At 41.1% G+C, this 12,553-nt stretch overlaps 1 protein-coding gene across 1 annotated transcript in view; it reads right to left on the bottom strand.

Moving 5' to 3' along the window:
- LOC138953273 (sodium channel protein para-like) overlaps positions 1–12,553 on the bottom strand; it is an 88,405-nt gene that overhangs the window by 21,917 nt on the left and 53,935 nt on the right. Inside the window, exons 22-28 of the mRNA XM_070325072.1 lie at positions 9,756–9,944; positions 8,887–9,039; positions 6,638–6,811; positions 6,010–6,132; positions 5,094–5,360; positions 4,364–4,417; positions 3,626–3,763 (exon numbers count right to left, since the gene is read on the bottom strand). Coding sequence (XP_070181173.1) covers positions 3,626–3,763; positions 4,364–4,417; positions 5,094–5,360; positions 6,010–6,132; positions 6,638–6,811; positions 8,887–9,039; positions 9,756–9,944 — 1,098 coding nt within the window. The remainder of the gene's footprint in view (positions 1–3,625; positions 3,764–4,363; positions 4,418–5,093; positions 5,361–6,009; positions 6,133–6,637; positions 6,812–8,886; positions 9,040–9,755; positions 9,945–12,553) is intronic.

The following is a 12,553-nucleotide window of genomic DNA, read 5'->3' as shown; positions in this document are numbered from 1 at the left end:
ATAAAAGTTGTGAACTGCACAGTTAGTTCACCGTTTCAGATCTGCTAATGGAATCTACACTACACTTTTCAAAATAGCTGAATCCCTTTTTTAAGTTCAGCTGATTAAACAAGAGATGACATGATCCCTAAAATGCGTCTGTGTAAAAATGTGAAAGCGATGGAATAGAAATAAACTTTGCGTCATGTTGGATGATTTTTAATTAGATGACCAACTCATGCAGTAGCATTTCACAGTAAATGATATCAAGAAATGTTTTTGACAGCTAATTTATACGTTCTGCCGGGACGAAATTTTAGTTTGAGAAAGTCTTAAGGGCAATAACATGTTTTTTGTCAAGGGTGACAAACCCAACACATGCAGGGGAATGCATTAATGTGTCTGTAAAAGGCTAAGCTACAAATGGCGAACACCTGTGTGTATGCATGATCATTTTTGTTTGCTACAGATGGCGAATAAAACACCCTGACACTACAACATGTTTGGGGCCAGAATGAAAATAACGTGACAAAAAATAAAAAACACACAAAACAACAACAAATCGTTTCAGAACTGACCCTTTACCAGTGCATATTTTGTGTGTCTAAGGTTAAACATATGTGACAGGATGAAGGTGCGGACGTACTGGAGATGTTGTGACGTCACAAGGAATGACCTAAGAATCAATCGATTCACTTTAACAAGAATATCTGTGTGGAAGGAGGGTATATAAAAGTTATCGGCATGCGAGCCTCAGTAAAATTAGGCTCCCGACTTTTGAGTTGTCATTCATTCAAAGTGTAACAAGGGGTAGGGTTGCATACCGGAATAAAAAAAAAGTCGAGGGTATAAAAGATAAGAAAGGTAAAAAAAAAACATCAAAAAAACAGACGAAAAGATGTTAGAAAAAGAATGTAAAACATAATATTTCAACCGAAACTTACACCCTCTGAAACCTGGAATGTATAGGGCCGAAATGGCAGAAAGCAATGAAACACAGGAAATCAAATCGGAATAGGCTCTTCAGCAATTCGAATCATAAGACTCCTGATACATAACCCATTAGGAGATTGTAATTTACTGCTACTCAAGTTTTCAACAGTATTGTCATGTTTACGCATGTTTGTCAGCCGAATCTGCAAAACATTCCACTGAAAATTCACACATAGAAATTCTTTCCAAATAGCCGACAGTTAAAATTAACTTCAGATGCAAATTTAAGATTGTGTGGAAATCACACTCTTCAATGAAATGCAAAGAATATTTGTACATTCTAACCGAGATCCTACCGATTGTTGACAAAGTACTTAGGTCTAATTGCTGGAGACCACACAGGATTAACACAGGATTAACACAGGATGTACAGGGAAAGGAGGGCTAGGGGATAGGTACCAAGGTGGAAAGTCACAGCAGATCAATCTGATACGTTTTACGGTGAACCAAACCCAAAACGACACGTGGATTGAAAGTGATACATGCAATATCGACCCTCCAATGAGAGGTCACCTCCAAATAAAGGACATCTGTTGTCCCTTCGTCAATTTCCTTGACCAAAACATATCCGTCATGATATGACACCAGTGTTATATTGTGCGGACACATTTAAGTGGTCAAAATGCTGCCCTTGTATCGTACTTTGAAGTCTGGGGTGTGCCTCCCACATTGCACACAGAAACCCTGGTACGTTTGATTTGGCCTCAGTCAGGCGTGGAAGTCAAAGCATGGGGGTCATCATTTTGATTTGACCATCCGGGACCTTTGTACTGCAACTATCAGTATTATCACAGCAGGGCGTTGCACTACTTTTCCCCCTGTGTAATATGCTTACATTTTTTTCTATAGCAGGCTCAACACAGGCAACAGGACTGTGGCAGAAGAAGATCCCTGATGGTCAAATCAAAATGATGAACCCCATGCTTTGACTTTAGCGCACGACTAAGGTGCAAGGAGAGTACTGTTTGTGTGTTTTGGTTGTTATTGTGAGATGCCATTGTATCACACGGCATTAGTCTTAGGCAAAGTGTCTCATTTCAAAATAGTCTTTGTTTTTTTGCAACGTTCGGGTAATGTGTAAGTCTATGTGTCCTTTTGGATTCGGTTCCCCTTTAAAACAAAGACAGGTCAGTTACAAATCATACAAGTCAGACCAACGAATGTAAAGCAGAAGGTTGGAAACTTAACTTAAAGGTAATTTAGCAACAGCAGACCATGATTTGCCTTTAATTTTCCTACACATTGACAAAATGAAAATAGCTGCCACACTGGGTGTTACTTCTCCCTCCTCTGCTTTGCCTTTAGCACATCGTTCCTGTTAACATCCCGGTTATAAAAAAGTAAAGTCAAATCACTTCCAGCAGAAAACACAAAGAATTCACTTTTGGGATTGTTGACAATCGGTATTTTTTTTCCCTTCAGCAGAAGGCAAAAATTTATTATTTTTATTATGAAATAGTGTTTATATTATTTTGTCCTTAGTATGGATAGAAAGATAAAAGAATGTTAAATCATGTATTGTCCGTCGTATTTTAGAGAATATTTTTCATTGAGAATCATTTACTTTAGAGCTCAACAACATCAAAATCGTCAAGAATCGAGTTACGCCAACATTCAAGGACGAAGGCGATTATTGATTTATTTTTTTATTTTGAGTCCACGGGAAGTGAAAAGAATATCCACTCACTCCATGAAACAGCTTGGGCAGGTCTTTGCCCGTTAACACGATAGTGTACAAATCAAGGCGGAATCTTTAAATCTATTAAATACAGAAAACACAAAGCATTCACTTGTTAGGACATCTGGGCGGGGATGTAGCTCAGTCGGTAGCGCGCTGGATTTGTCAGCGTGAGTTCGTCCCCACGTTCGGCGAGAGATTTATTTCTCAGAGTCAACTTTGTGTGCAGACTCTCCTCGGTGTTCGAACACCCCCGTGTGTACACGCAAGCACAAGACCAAGTGCGCACGAAAAAGATCCTGTAATCCATGTCAGAGTTCGGTGGGTTATAGAAACACAAAAATACCCAGCATGCTTCCTCCGAAAACGGCGTATGGCTGCCTAAATGGCGGGGTAAAAAACGGTCATACACGTAAAATTCCACTCGTGCAAAATAAAAACCCACGAGTGTACATGGGAGTTTCAGCCCACGAACGCAGAAGAAGAAGAAGAAGAAGAAGAAGAGGTTAGGACATCAAGGCTTTCAATGGGTCTGCTGTTGCTTTTCACTCTGGGAGCAAACAGAACTCAAGGGTTCAAACATAGTTCTGAGCATCGTTTACATTCAAGGATATAAAACCGAACTGCATCAGCAAGACATAAGAAAAACAATCACAATAAACTAGAGCAGCCGGTCGTAATTTAGCACAGCAGGAAAGACGGCTGTGGAAGTGTAGAAACAATGATACAGATAGTCATAGAGAGAAAGACAGGGAAGAAGAAGAAGAAGAAGAACAAGAAAAAGAAGAAGAAGAACAAGAAAAAGAAGAAGAAGAAGAAGAAGAAGAAGAAAAAGAAGAAGAAGAAGAAGAAGAAGAAGAAGAAGAAGAGAGGGGAGAGAGAGAGAGAGAGAGAGAGAGAGAGAGAGGCAGAGAGAGAGAGAGAGAGAGAGGCAGAGAGAGAGAGAGAGAGAGGGAGAGAGAGAGAGAGACCCACCTTCTTCTTCTGGGAGTTAAAATTCTCGATGATAACACCAATGAAGAGGTTGAGAGTGAAGAAAGAACCCAGGATGATGAAAAGCACGAAGTATATGTAGCTGTAAATGTTCACCTCGTCATCGGGCTGCTCGTCAACCTACCGTCATCATCATCATCATCATCATCATCATCATCATCATCATCATCATCATCATCATCATCGTCATCATCATCATCATCGTTAAAACCACCATCGTCGTTGTCATCATCATCACCATCAGCAGCAGAAGCAGCAACTTTTCCACTTCTGTTCTAACACTTATTTTGCATTCAATGTTGTGTCATATGCAGTGTACTAGCATCTCTTGTGTTGTATCCCAAATCTGTTGCAAGCTTACTGGATACAATTATCATGTCCTCAAATGAACAGGTTTTTCTTCTCATACTTCTCCGTCTCTGCCATGTAATATATATATGATTAAGATATTCATGCATGTAAACCCAAAAGAAAGCTAGTCTGAAACGAATGTTTAAATTTGCTTGTAAAAGCTTCACACTCTCTACTATCTTATCTTATTCACTATATATGATCAGAACCGTAAAGCATGTTAGCCCAAAAGAAAGCAAGTCTGAAAGGGATTCTAAATTTACACTTTAGATTCTTGAAACGTCTACTGTTCTTGTCAATCAGTAAGTCAGTGACTTTGCAAAATTCCTTCCTTTGAACGTAGCCTGACTGTAAGCTTGGTCTACTTACGCCTCTTGCGTCAATGGCGCAGTTCATAATATCGATCCATCCTTTGTAGGTGGCCTGAAAAATTACAACGTTTGTAAATTAGTTTCTTAAACACACAAGTGAGGAAGCATGTACAGCCAACGCTTTCACAACACGCACAATACATCTTCTTATCACAAATTGTCCGAAATGCACATGGTCTGGCGGCGTGATATCCAAGAAAGTTGAAAGAATAAGCGATTCTCATCCAGTACATCTCGTAAAACGAACACCAAACATGCCGCTTGTTATCACCCATTGACACCCATTTCTCATCATCATGCATTGATCAATATCAAAACTACTCTAAAAAAATGAAACAAACACAACTTCATTATTCTTTGTGTACTTCCCTCTTTCAAGATCAGTTCTTGCCCCAACCATTTGCAAGAGGGCAAAGCAGGTCACGGTTAGCAATGGTGCATTCCCAATTACTAGCGTACATTCAAGATATAATAACAACTTTCAAACAACCATTACTGAATCCCCTCCCCCCCCCCTCCCATTTGCAAGAACTGTTCTGGCACCTGCATCTTGGAAGAGAGCCAGACATGCCTGCATGACGTCGTCGATACAGACGCAGTGTTCATGCATTCCCACTAGCGTACTTTACCATACCACAACAACTTCCCAACGACCCTCACCAAAACTGTTTTCAGAGTCCACAACAACATTCAACCAACAAACCAAGGCCTTTCAACGGTTCACCCACCACTTGGAAGAGAGCCAGATAGGCTTGGATGACGTCGTCAAAGTTGACCTTGGCGTTGATCCACTCGAACCCTAAATCGGCGTCACACTGCGACTTGTTGTTGACGATGCTGACCTCAACACGGGTGCCGTTGGTGTAATAGCAGGCGAAGAAGCGGCCGCTGAAGAGCTGCACGCCCATGATGCCGAAGATGAGCCAGAAGACCATGCACACCAACATCACGTTGCAGATGCTGGGGATGGCCTTGATCAAAGCGTTCACCACCACCTGTAAGCACACAGTGGACAATGGTTGGTTAATGTTGTTGTTTTTAAAGCCGAACATCCGTCTCGAGGAGACAAAGCCTTGCTTTAGAAGAAGGCCACAGAGATACATTTAGTGTTGCTGGAGACACAGGATGTATTACAAGCACGAAATAACAAGGCTACATCTGTCTCTCCCGCGATGTTGGCCTTTAAGGTCCCTTCCACTCATATGGCTATGCGGGACCGATGCAGGTTTGTTTCCTTTCTCAATTCACATTGCAGACTTAGTGTTTGAAAATATTTACATTTTAAACATTGCAGAAACACATTGCACTGGTGAATCAGGACAGGGTGACAAAACTATTATTTACAGAACAAGGTTGCGCCGAATAACAATGATAGAGACAATGAGGGACGAAATAAACAGTCACACACGACACACACACACACGACACACACACACACACACACACACACACACACACACACACACACATACATACACACACACACACACACAGACACACACACAGACACACACACAGACACACACACACACACAAACACACACACAGACACACACACAAACACACACACAGACACACACACACACAAACACACACACACACACACACACACACACACACACACATACACACACACACACTCACCTTCATGCCCTCCCAGCGAGACACGGCGCGCAAAGGACGCAAAGCACGAAGAGTCCTGAGCGATCTGATGGAGCTCATGTTATCCAGCCCCGCGCTTTCCATCGCCAGCATGAAAATGGAAAGCTACAGAGAAAAGAGATTCATCATCATCATCATCATCATCATCATCATCATCATCATCATCATCACCGCTTGATAGTCAGCAAGAAGATGGACACACACACACACAAACACACACATACACACACACACACACACACACACACACACACACACAGACACACACACAGACACACACACACACACACACACCCAAGAAGATAACGCTTTTCAGCTATTCTGAGCTGGAGCTCCATTCAACTACTGTTAGACAATGAGAGCCAGGTGTGACTGCGGCGTGTATTGGGGGTATGCTTTGTGTGTCATTCGGCATAATCTTTCCGAGGACTGTGCAGATCGAAAGAAGAAAACAAGTTGGAGTCGTACACGAGAGTGAATGGTGAAGAAAGCACACAGACACCTTTTATCACACTTCGAACACACAGAGAGTCAGACAGACTGTCTGGCAGACAGGCAGACAGACAGACAGACAGACAGTCAAGACAGTCAGAGAGACAGACAGACTCACGGCGACGATGACAAAGTCTAGCCAACACCAGGCGTTGGTGAAGTAGCCCTTGAAGCCAAACGCCATCCATTTGATCAGCATCTCTATAATGAAGATGGCGGTGAAACACTTGTCCATGTACTTCAGCACCATCCCCATCACCGGTCGCTCCGGGAGGTGCACGTCTTCAAAGGCCTGCAACACAACATCAATGTGTCTTGTCACAGAATACACACTGCAGCACATCAATGTGTCTTGTCACAGAACACACACTGCAACACGTCAATGTGTCTTGTACCAGAACACACACTGCAACACATCAATGTGTCTTGTCACAGAATACACACTGCAACACATCAATGTGTCTTGTCACAGAAAACACACTGCAACTAATCAATGTGTCTTGTACCAGAATACACACTGCAAAACATCAATGTGTCTTGTACCAGAATACACACTGCAACACATCAATGTGTCTTGTCACAGAACACACACTGCAACACAACAATGTGTCTTGTCACAGAATGCACACTGCAACACAACAATGTGTCTTGTCACAGAATACACACTGCAACACATCAATGTGTCTTGTCACAGAATACACACTGCAACACATCAATGTGTCTTGTCACAGAATACACATTGCAACACATCAATGAGTCTTGTCACAGAATACTAGTAATCATCATAAATGATTGAAGTTAGTTCCCTTTAGTTCTCATCAGTCACGTGATCCCTTCCTCTGTATTTTATGTTATGGTTATTGTTGCCCCTGATGTATGGATGATTGGTGATGTTTTGAGTGTGCTGTGTATGTGAAGGACGAGAAGGCGATTGTCATTCAAATTTATCTAAAATTTTAATTTGTGTTCAATCATTCCTGAATGATATAGGTTTGATAAAAACACTATTCCCTCGTCCAAGGTCTCCATGAATTTGTCTTAACAAGGCAGGACCTAGTATTGGAGGGGGAGGGGCTTCCAAAATGAGACAGGAGTACAGTGGCTGGCAAGGCGGGTTGTTGGGAGTGTCTGCTCCCCCTATGCTTTTGAGATTTGAAAGGGGTATTTTGGGACTTACCTTTAGAAAAAAGGTACCTTGCCGGGTAAAGAGGGGGGGGGGGGGGGGGGGGGCTTCCAGAAACCACGAATCCCCACTCAAACCCAGCTGTGCTTAATGTTGTGGATAAACGAGATGCACTCATGCACACCGGCACACAGACATGCTCAAACAAAGAGTTAAACAGATAAAACGTACTAACAAAACTGATTTCTACAAACAACGAATATGACGAGAAGCAATGCCAAATGAATAAATTGGACTGAAGTAGGAACCGCAAATTTAACATGTTTTGTATGTTTGGTATCACTTTATCCATCCATACGATCACATAAAGAACTAATTCTGCTTTGAGCTGAACGTTTATACAGAAAGAGAACTCAGGACTCAGAACTTTATTACATAAGGATAAAGGTTTTAGGCTTAGCCTACTCTTCCAACCTGTCCTTGCAACATATATACAGAGAATAATTGTAAACAAGCAAAGACTGCGCACATGCACACACATACACACACACACCCACGTATACACACACACGCACGCACAAACTCACACACACACACACACACACACACACACACACACACACACACACACACACACATATATATATATATACACACACACATGCTCGCATACCTACACACATGCACATGCTATCATTTCATACCTAAAAGGAACAGTATCTAAGCAAAGTATTAAACTAGTAAAACATCAAAATAATGGTCGAGTATTATAAAAGAGAGAGAGAGAGAAAGAGACAGAGAGAGAGAAAGAGAGAGAGAGAGAGAGAGAGAGAGAGAGAGAGAGAGAGAGAGAGAGAGAGAGAGAGAGAGAGAGAGAGAGAGAGAGGGAGAGAGGGAGAGAGAGAAATAGAGAGAGAGAGACAGAGATAAAGAGAGAGAGAGAGAGAGGGAGAGAGAGAGAGAGAGAGAGAGAGAGAGAGAGAGAGAGAGAGAGAGAGAGAGAGAGAGAGAAAGTGAGAGAGATGGAGACGCACGAGTCAGACAGACACTGAGACGGATACCCACTAAGATATTGGACAAAGAGAGAGGAACAGAGAGGCATACTGGGAGAGACGGACACAAAGACACAGAGATATACGCCAGCGAGAGAGACGGATACACATACAGACATTGAGGCAGGATGGGGGGGGGGGGGGGGGGGGGGAGGGCAAGACAAAGCCACCACAGCCCACTCCCCTACTCACCAAGGCCATGCTGCTCATAACGATCATGGCGATGATAAAGGTCTCAAAGTACTTGTGCTCAGTGACACGGTACATGAAGCATCGCGCCTTCCACCAGGTCTGTCCCAAGGACGAATTGACCAGGTCCGTGCAGCAGGCCGGCCTCATGCAGATCTAAGCAGACACAGTCAGATAACCAGGAATTGCGTTAACCTGACATTTTCGACATTTACTAGGAAAAAAAGAAGGAAAAAATAACCAAACAGAAACCACAAAGCTGCCATGCGTGATCTGTAAATTAAAATCATCCACTTTTGAACACACTTTTCGTAACCAGTTGTAAACACTGTGTGGAATACTTTAAACATTCTACTTGCAAAAGCAGCAAATATTGTAAACTTTATTTTGTGTTAACCATATGTGCTATATTTGCAAGAAGAAGTATAGTAGTACTTTTTTAATATTTCGTCTGTCTTTAACACTCACTTTGAAATTTTGACGCAAAAGTGCTATTTTTTTGTTGTTGGTGACAGCCATTATTCATTCAATGAACGTGTAAAGAAATGCCAGTCAGAAAAATGGAAAGCAAGGCCACTGAACATCTGCCAGTGCTTATCATATATGTGACCCTCCACCACGAAATGAGTCGCATGTCACCTCGCGCAGTTCTGCGCTAGGCTTAATATAAGTCCGGGAAGTGTCTGGTAACAGTGTGAGGGTCACCTTAGTCACAGGCTTATAACTCAAACAGTTTTCGCTCTTTTCTAAAACGGGTTTCACCACTGGATAGAGCATAAAAAACTCTTTGGGAACATGTAAAAATATGAAAATCATGCAAAGGTGACATGCGACTCATTCCGTGGTGGAGGGTCACATATTCATTGACTAACCTTGCAGAGGCAGGCGTCAGGCTCCTGCTTATACACGACCTCCACCTCGTTAATTTCGGGGTCCCCGTCACCCTCCACCTTGCCCAGACCGAGGTCGGAGGAGAGGGAGGAGGAGGAGGAACTGACGTGGGACCCTGTCGGACTCTTCAGCGGTTTCTTCTGAGAGCTGATGCTGGACGCTCGTGACAGCTGCACGTGAGAAACGTATACTGTGGAACTCGTTTCCTTTAAAGAGTATTTTATTGGTAAACAGACACATGATAATATAACAACATCATTAAGAAGGAGCACAACAAGTTTAAAACTTATGGTAAGTGCTCACATAAACATTCCTGAAATTTCATGGCGGATTATGATCAATGCGACACATTTTGAAAAGAGAGATGAGACCCAAAAAAAAATATATATAAAAATAAAAAAAATTTAAAAAAAGGAAAAAAACGAAAAGGAGAAAAACAGCAAGGAAAACTTAGTTTGAATTATCGAACACAATCTGTGTCAATACCGAAAACGAAAACAAATACAAAACGAGAACGGAAGACACAACAAAATATCAAAACAAGTCGCGTAAGGCGAAAATACAATATTTAGTCAAGTAGCTGTCGAACTCACAGAATGAAACTGAACGCAACGCAACGCAGCAAGACCGTATACTCGTAGCATCGTCACTCCACCGCCCGTGGCAAAGGCAGTGCACGTGGAATTGACAAGAAGAGCGGGGTATTCGTTGCGCTAAGAAGGATAGCACGCTTTTCTGTACCTTTCTTCGTTTTAACTTTCTGAGCGTGTTTTTAATCCAAACATATCATATCTATATATTTTTGGAATCAGGAACCGACAAGGAATAAGATGAAAGTGTTTTTAAATTGATTTCGAAAAAAAAATTTTGATAATAATTTTTATATATTTAATTTTCAGAGCTTGTTTTTAATCCGAATATAACATATTTATATGTTTTTGGAATCAGCAAATGATGGAGAATAAGATAAACGTAAATTTGGATCGTTTTATAAATTTTTATTTTTTTTTACAATTTTCCGATTTTTAATGACCAAAGTCATTAATTAATTTTTAAGCCACCAAGCTGAAATGCAATACCGAACCCCGGGCTTCGTCGAAGAGTACTTGACCAAAATTTCAACCAATTTGGTTGAAAAATGAGGGCGTGACAGTGCCGCCTCAACTTTCACGAAAAGCCGGATATGACGTCATCAAAGACATTTATCAAAAAAATGAAAAAAACGTTCGGGGATTTCATACCCAGGAACTCTCATGTCAAATTTCATAAAGATCGGTCCAGTAGTTTAGTCTGAATCGCTCTACACACACACACACACACACAGACAGACGCACATACACCACGACCCTCGTTTCGATTCCCCCTCGATGTTAAAATATTTAGTCAAAACTTGACTAAATATAAAAAGAAGATGGGCCCCAAGTAATATATTTAGAAAAACCCACACCAACATCGAACTAAGGTGTCCCAAAGCGGTTTGATTTCTCAATATAGCTTTGGACAACAACAAAAATAGCACTATTTTCAAATATGGAAATGTTTGAATCACCTGTCAAGAGTGTGTCAATATTAACAAATTCTGGAGCTAATGTACCGATTGTTGCGGTTCTTGCATCATTAAACAGGGGACATGATAGCAAATAGTGATGAACAGTTTCAGCAAAATAACCACAAGAACATTCCGGGTTGTTTACTAGGTGGCGATTAAACATATCATATTGTAAATCACTCATTCCAAGTCTTAACCTGCAATGCAAAACTTCAGTTTTGCGATTTGGGGAATAGTAATATGGTGGAATTGAAATATCAAAAGCTGTGAAATGTCGCTTGAACAGACCAACAGAATCACATTGTTGTATATTTTCAGGCAACTTATTCCAGAGACTAGTTGCAGAAGGAATAAAAGATGACTTGTACAAATCTGATTTACACTGGGGAGTCTTACGCTCTAGTGGGTGTCTGTGGTGGTAGGGATTTAGGTCAGAAACAAGAGGTGGCAATAAAACGTTGAGGTAATTTCGTACATTGCCGTGGACCATTTTATAATATAACATTAATTTGTGACGGCGTCTTCGCTCTGTAAGTGGTATAAAGCCAGATTCTGTATACAATTTTTCGTGTGAAGTGCCCTTAACAGCACCAACAATAGAACTCGTTTACTGTGAGCTAAGCAAAAGTGAAAACTTGGTTATAGTGAATGTTCAGTTATAGTGAAATGTTGCGTCATTGTGAAATTTAGGTTATTAGGTTAAAGTGAAATTCTGGTTATAGTGCGTTTCAGTTACACTGAAATGCTGGTAAAAGTAAATTCCGGTTATAGAGACATTTCGGTTAAACTGCAATCTTTATTCGAGTAATATTTTGGTTGGAGTAAAATTGTGCATTATAGAGAACGATTTTGTAATTCCAAACCACTTTGCAAATATCGAATGTCTTACCGAGAACGAGAAAGTTTGATTGCTGTAAGTCTTACGCTCTTTATCCCAGATGTTAAAAGTAAGTGCATTTTATTTGTGAGGGTTGGTTGGATTCACATAAGGAAATACTTTCCATTGAAATGTGGCAAGAAACATCAACTTTCTCAGCATAATAAGGAATAAGAGCTGCTGAAAAGAAAAATGCTGAAAAGAAAAAAAGTGAATCATCAGAGATATTGTACAAGTTATAGTATCTCTGGTATGAGCTGCTGCAAATATGAACCGCAAAGGTCACATGAAGTAAGTCTACTCACTGGAGTGACAATTCAACAGGAGGAAATGATATTATAATGCTGTGTCGA

The sequence above is a fragment of the Littorina saxatilis genome, linkage group LG17 (assembly GCF_037325665.1).
Source record: "Littorina saxatilis isolate snail1 linkage group LG17, US_GU_Lsax_2.0, whole genome shotgun sequence".
NCBI lineage: Eukaryota > Metazoa > Mollusca > Gastropoda > Littorinimorpha > Littorinidae > Littorina > Littorina saxatilis.
Note: the sequence above shows the minus strand (reverse complement) of the source record. Positions and strands in the feature narration are given on the sequence as shown.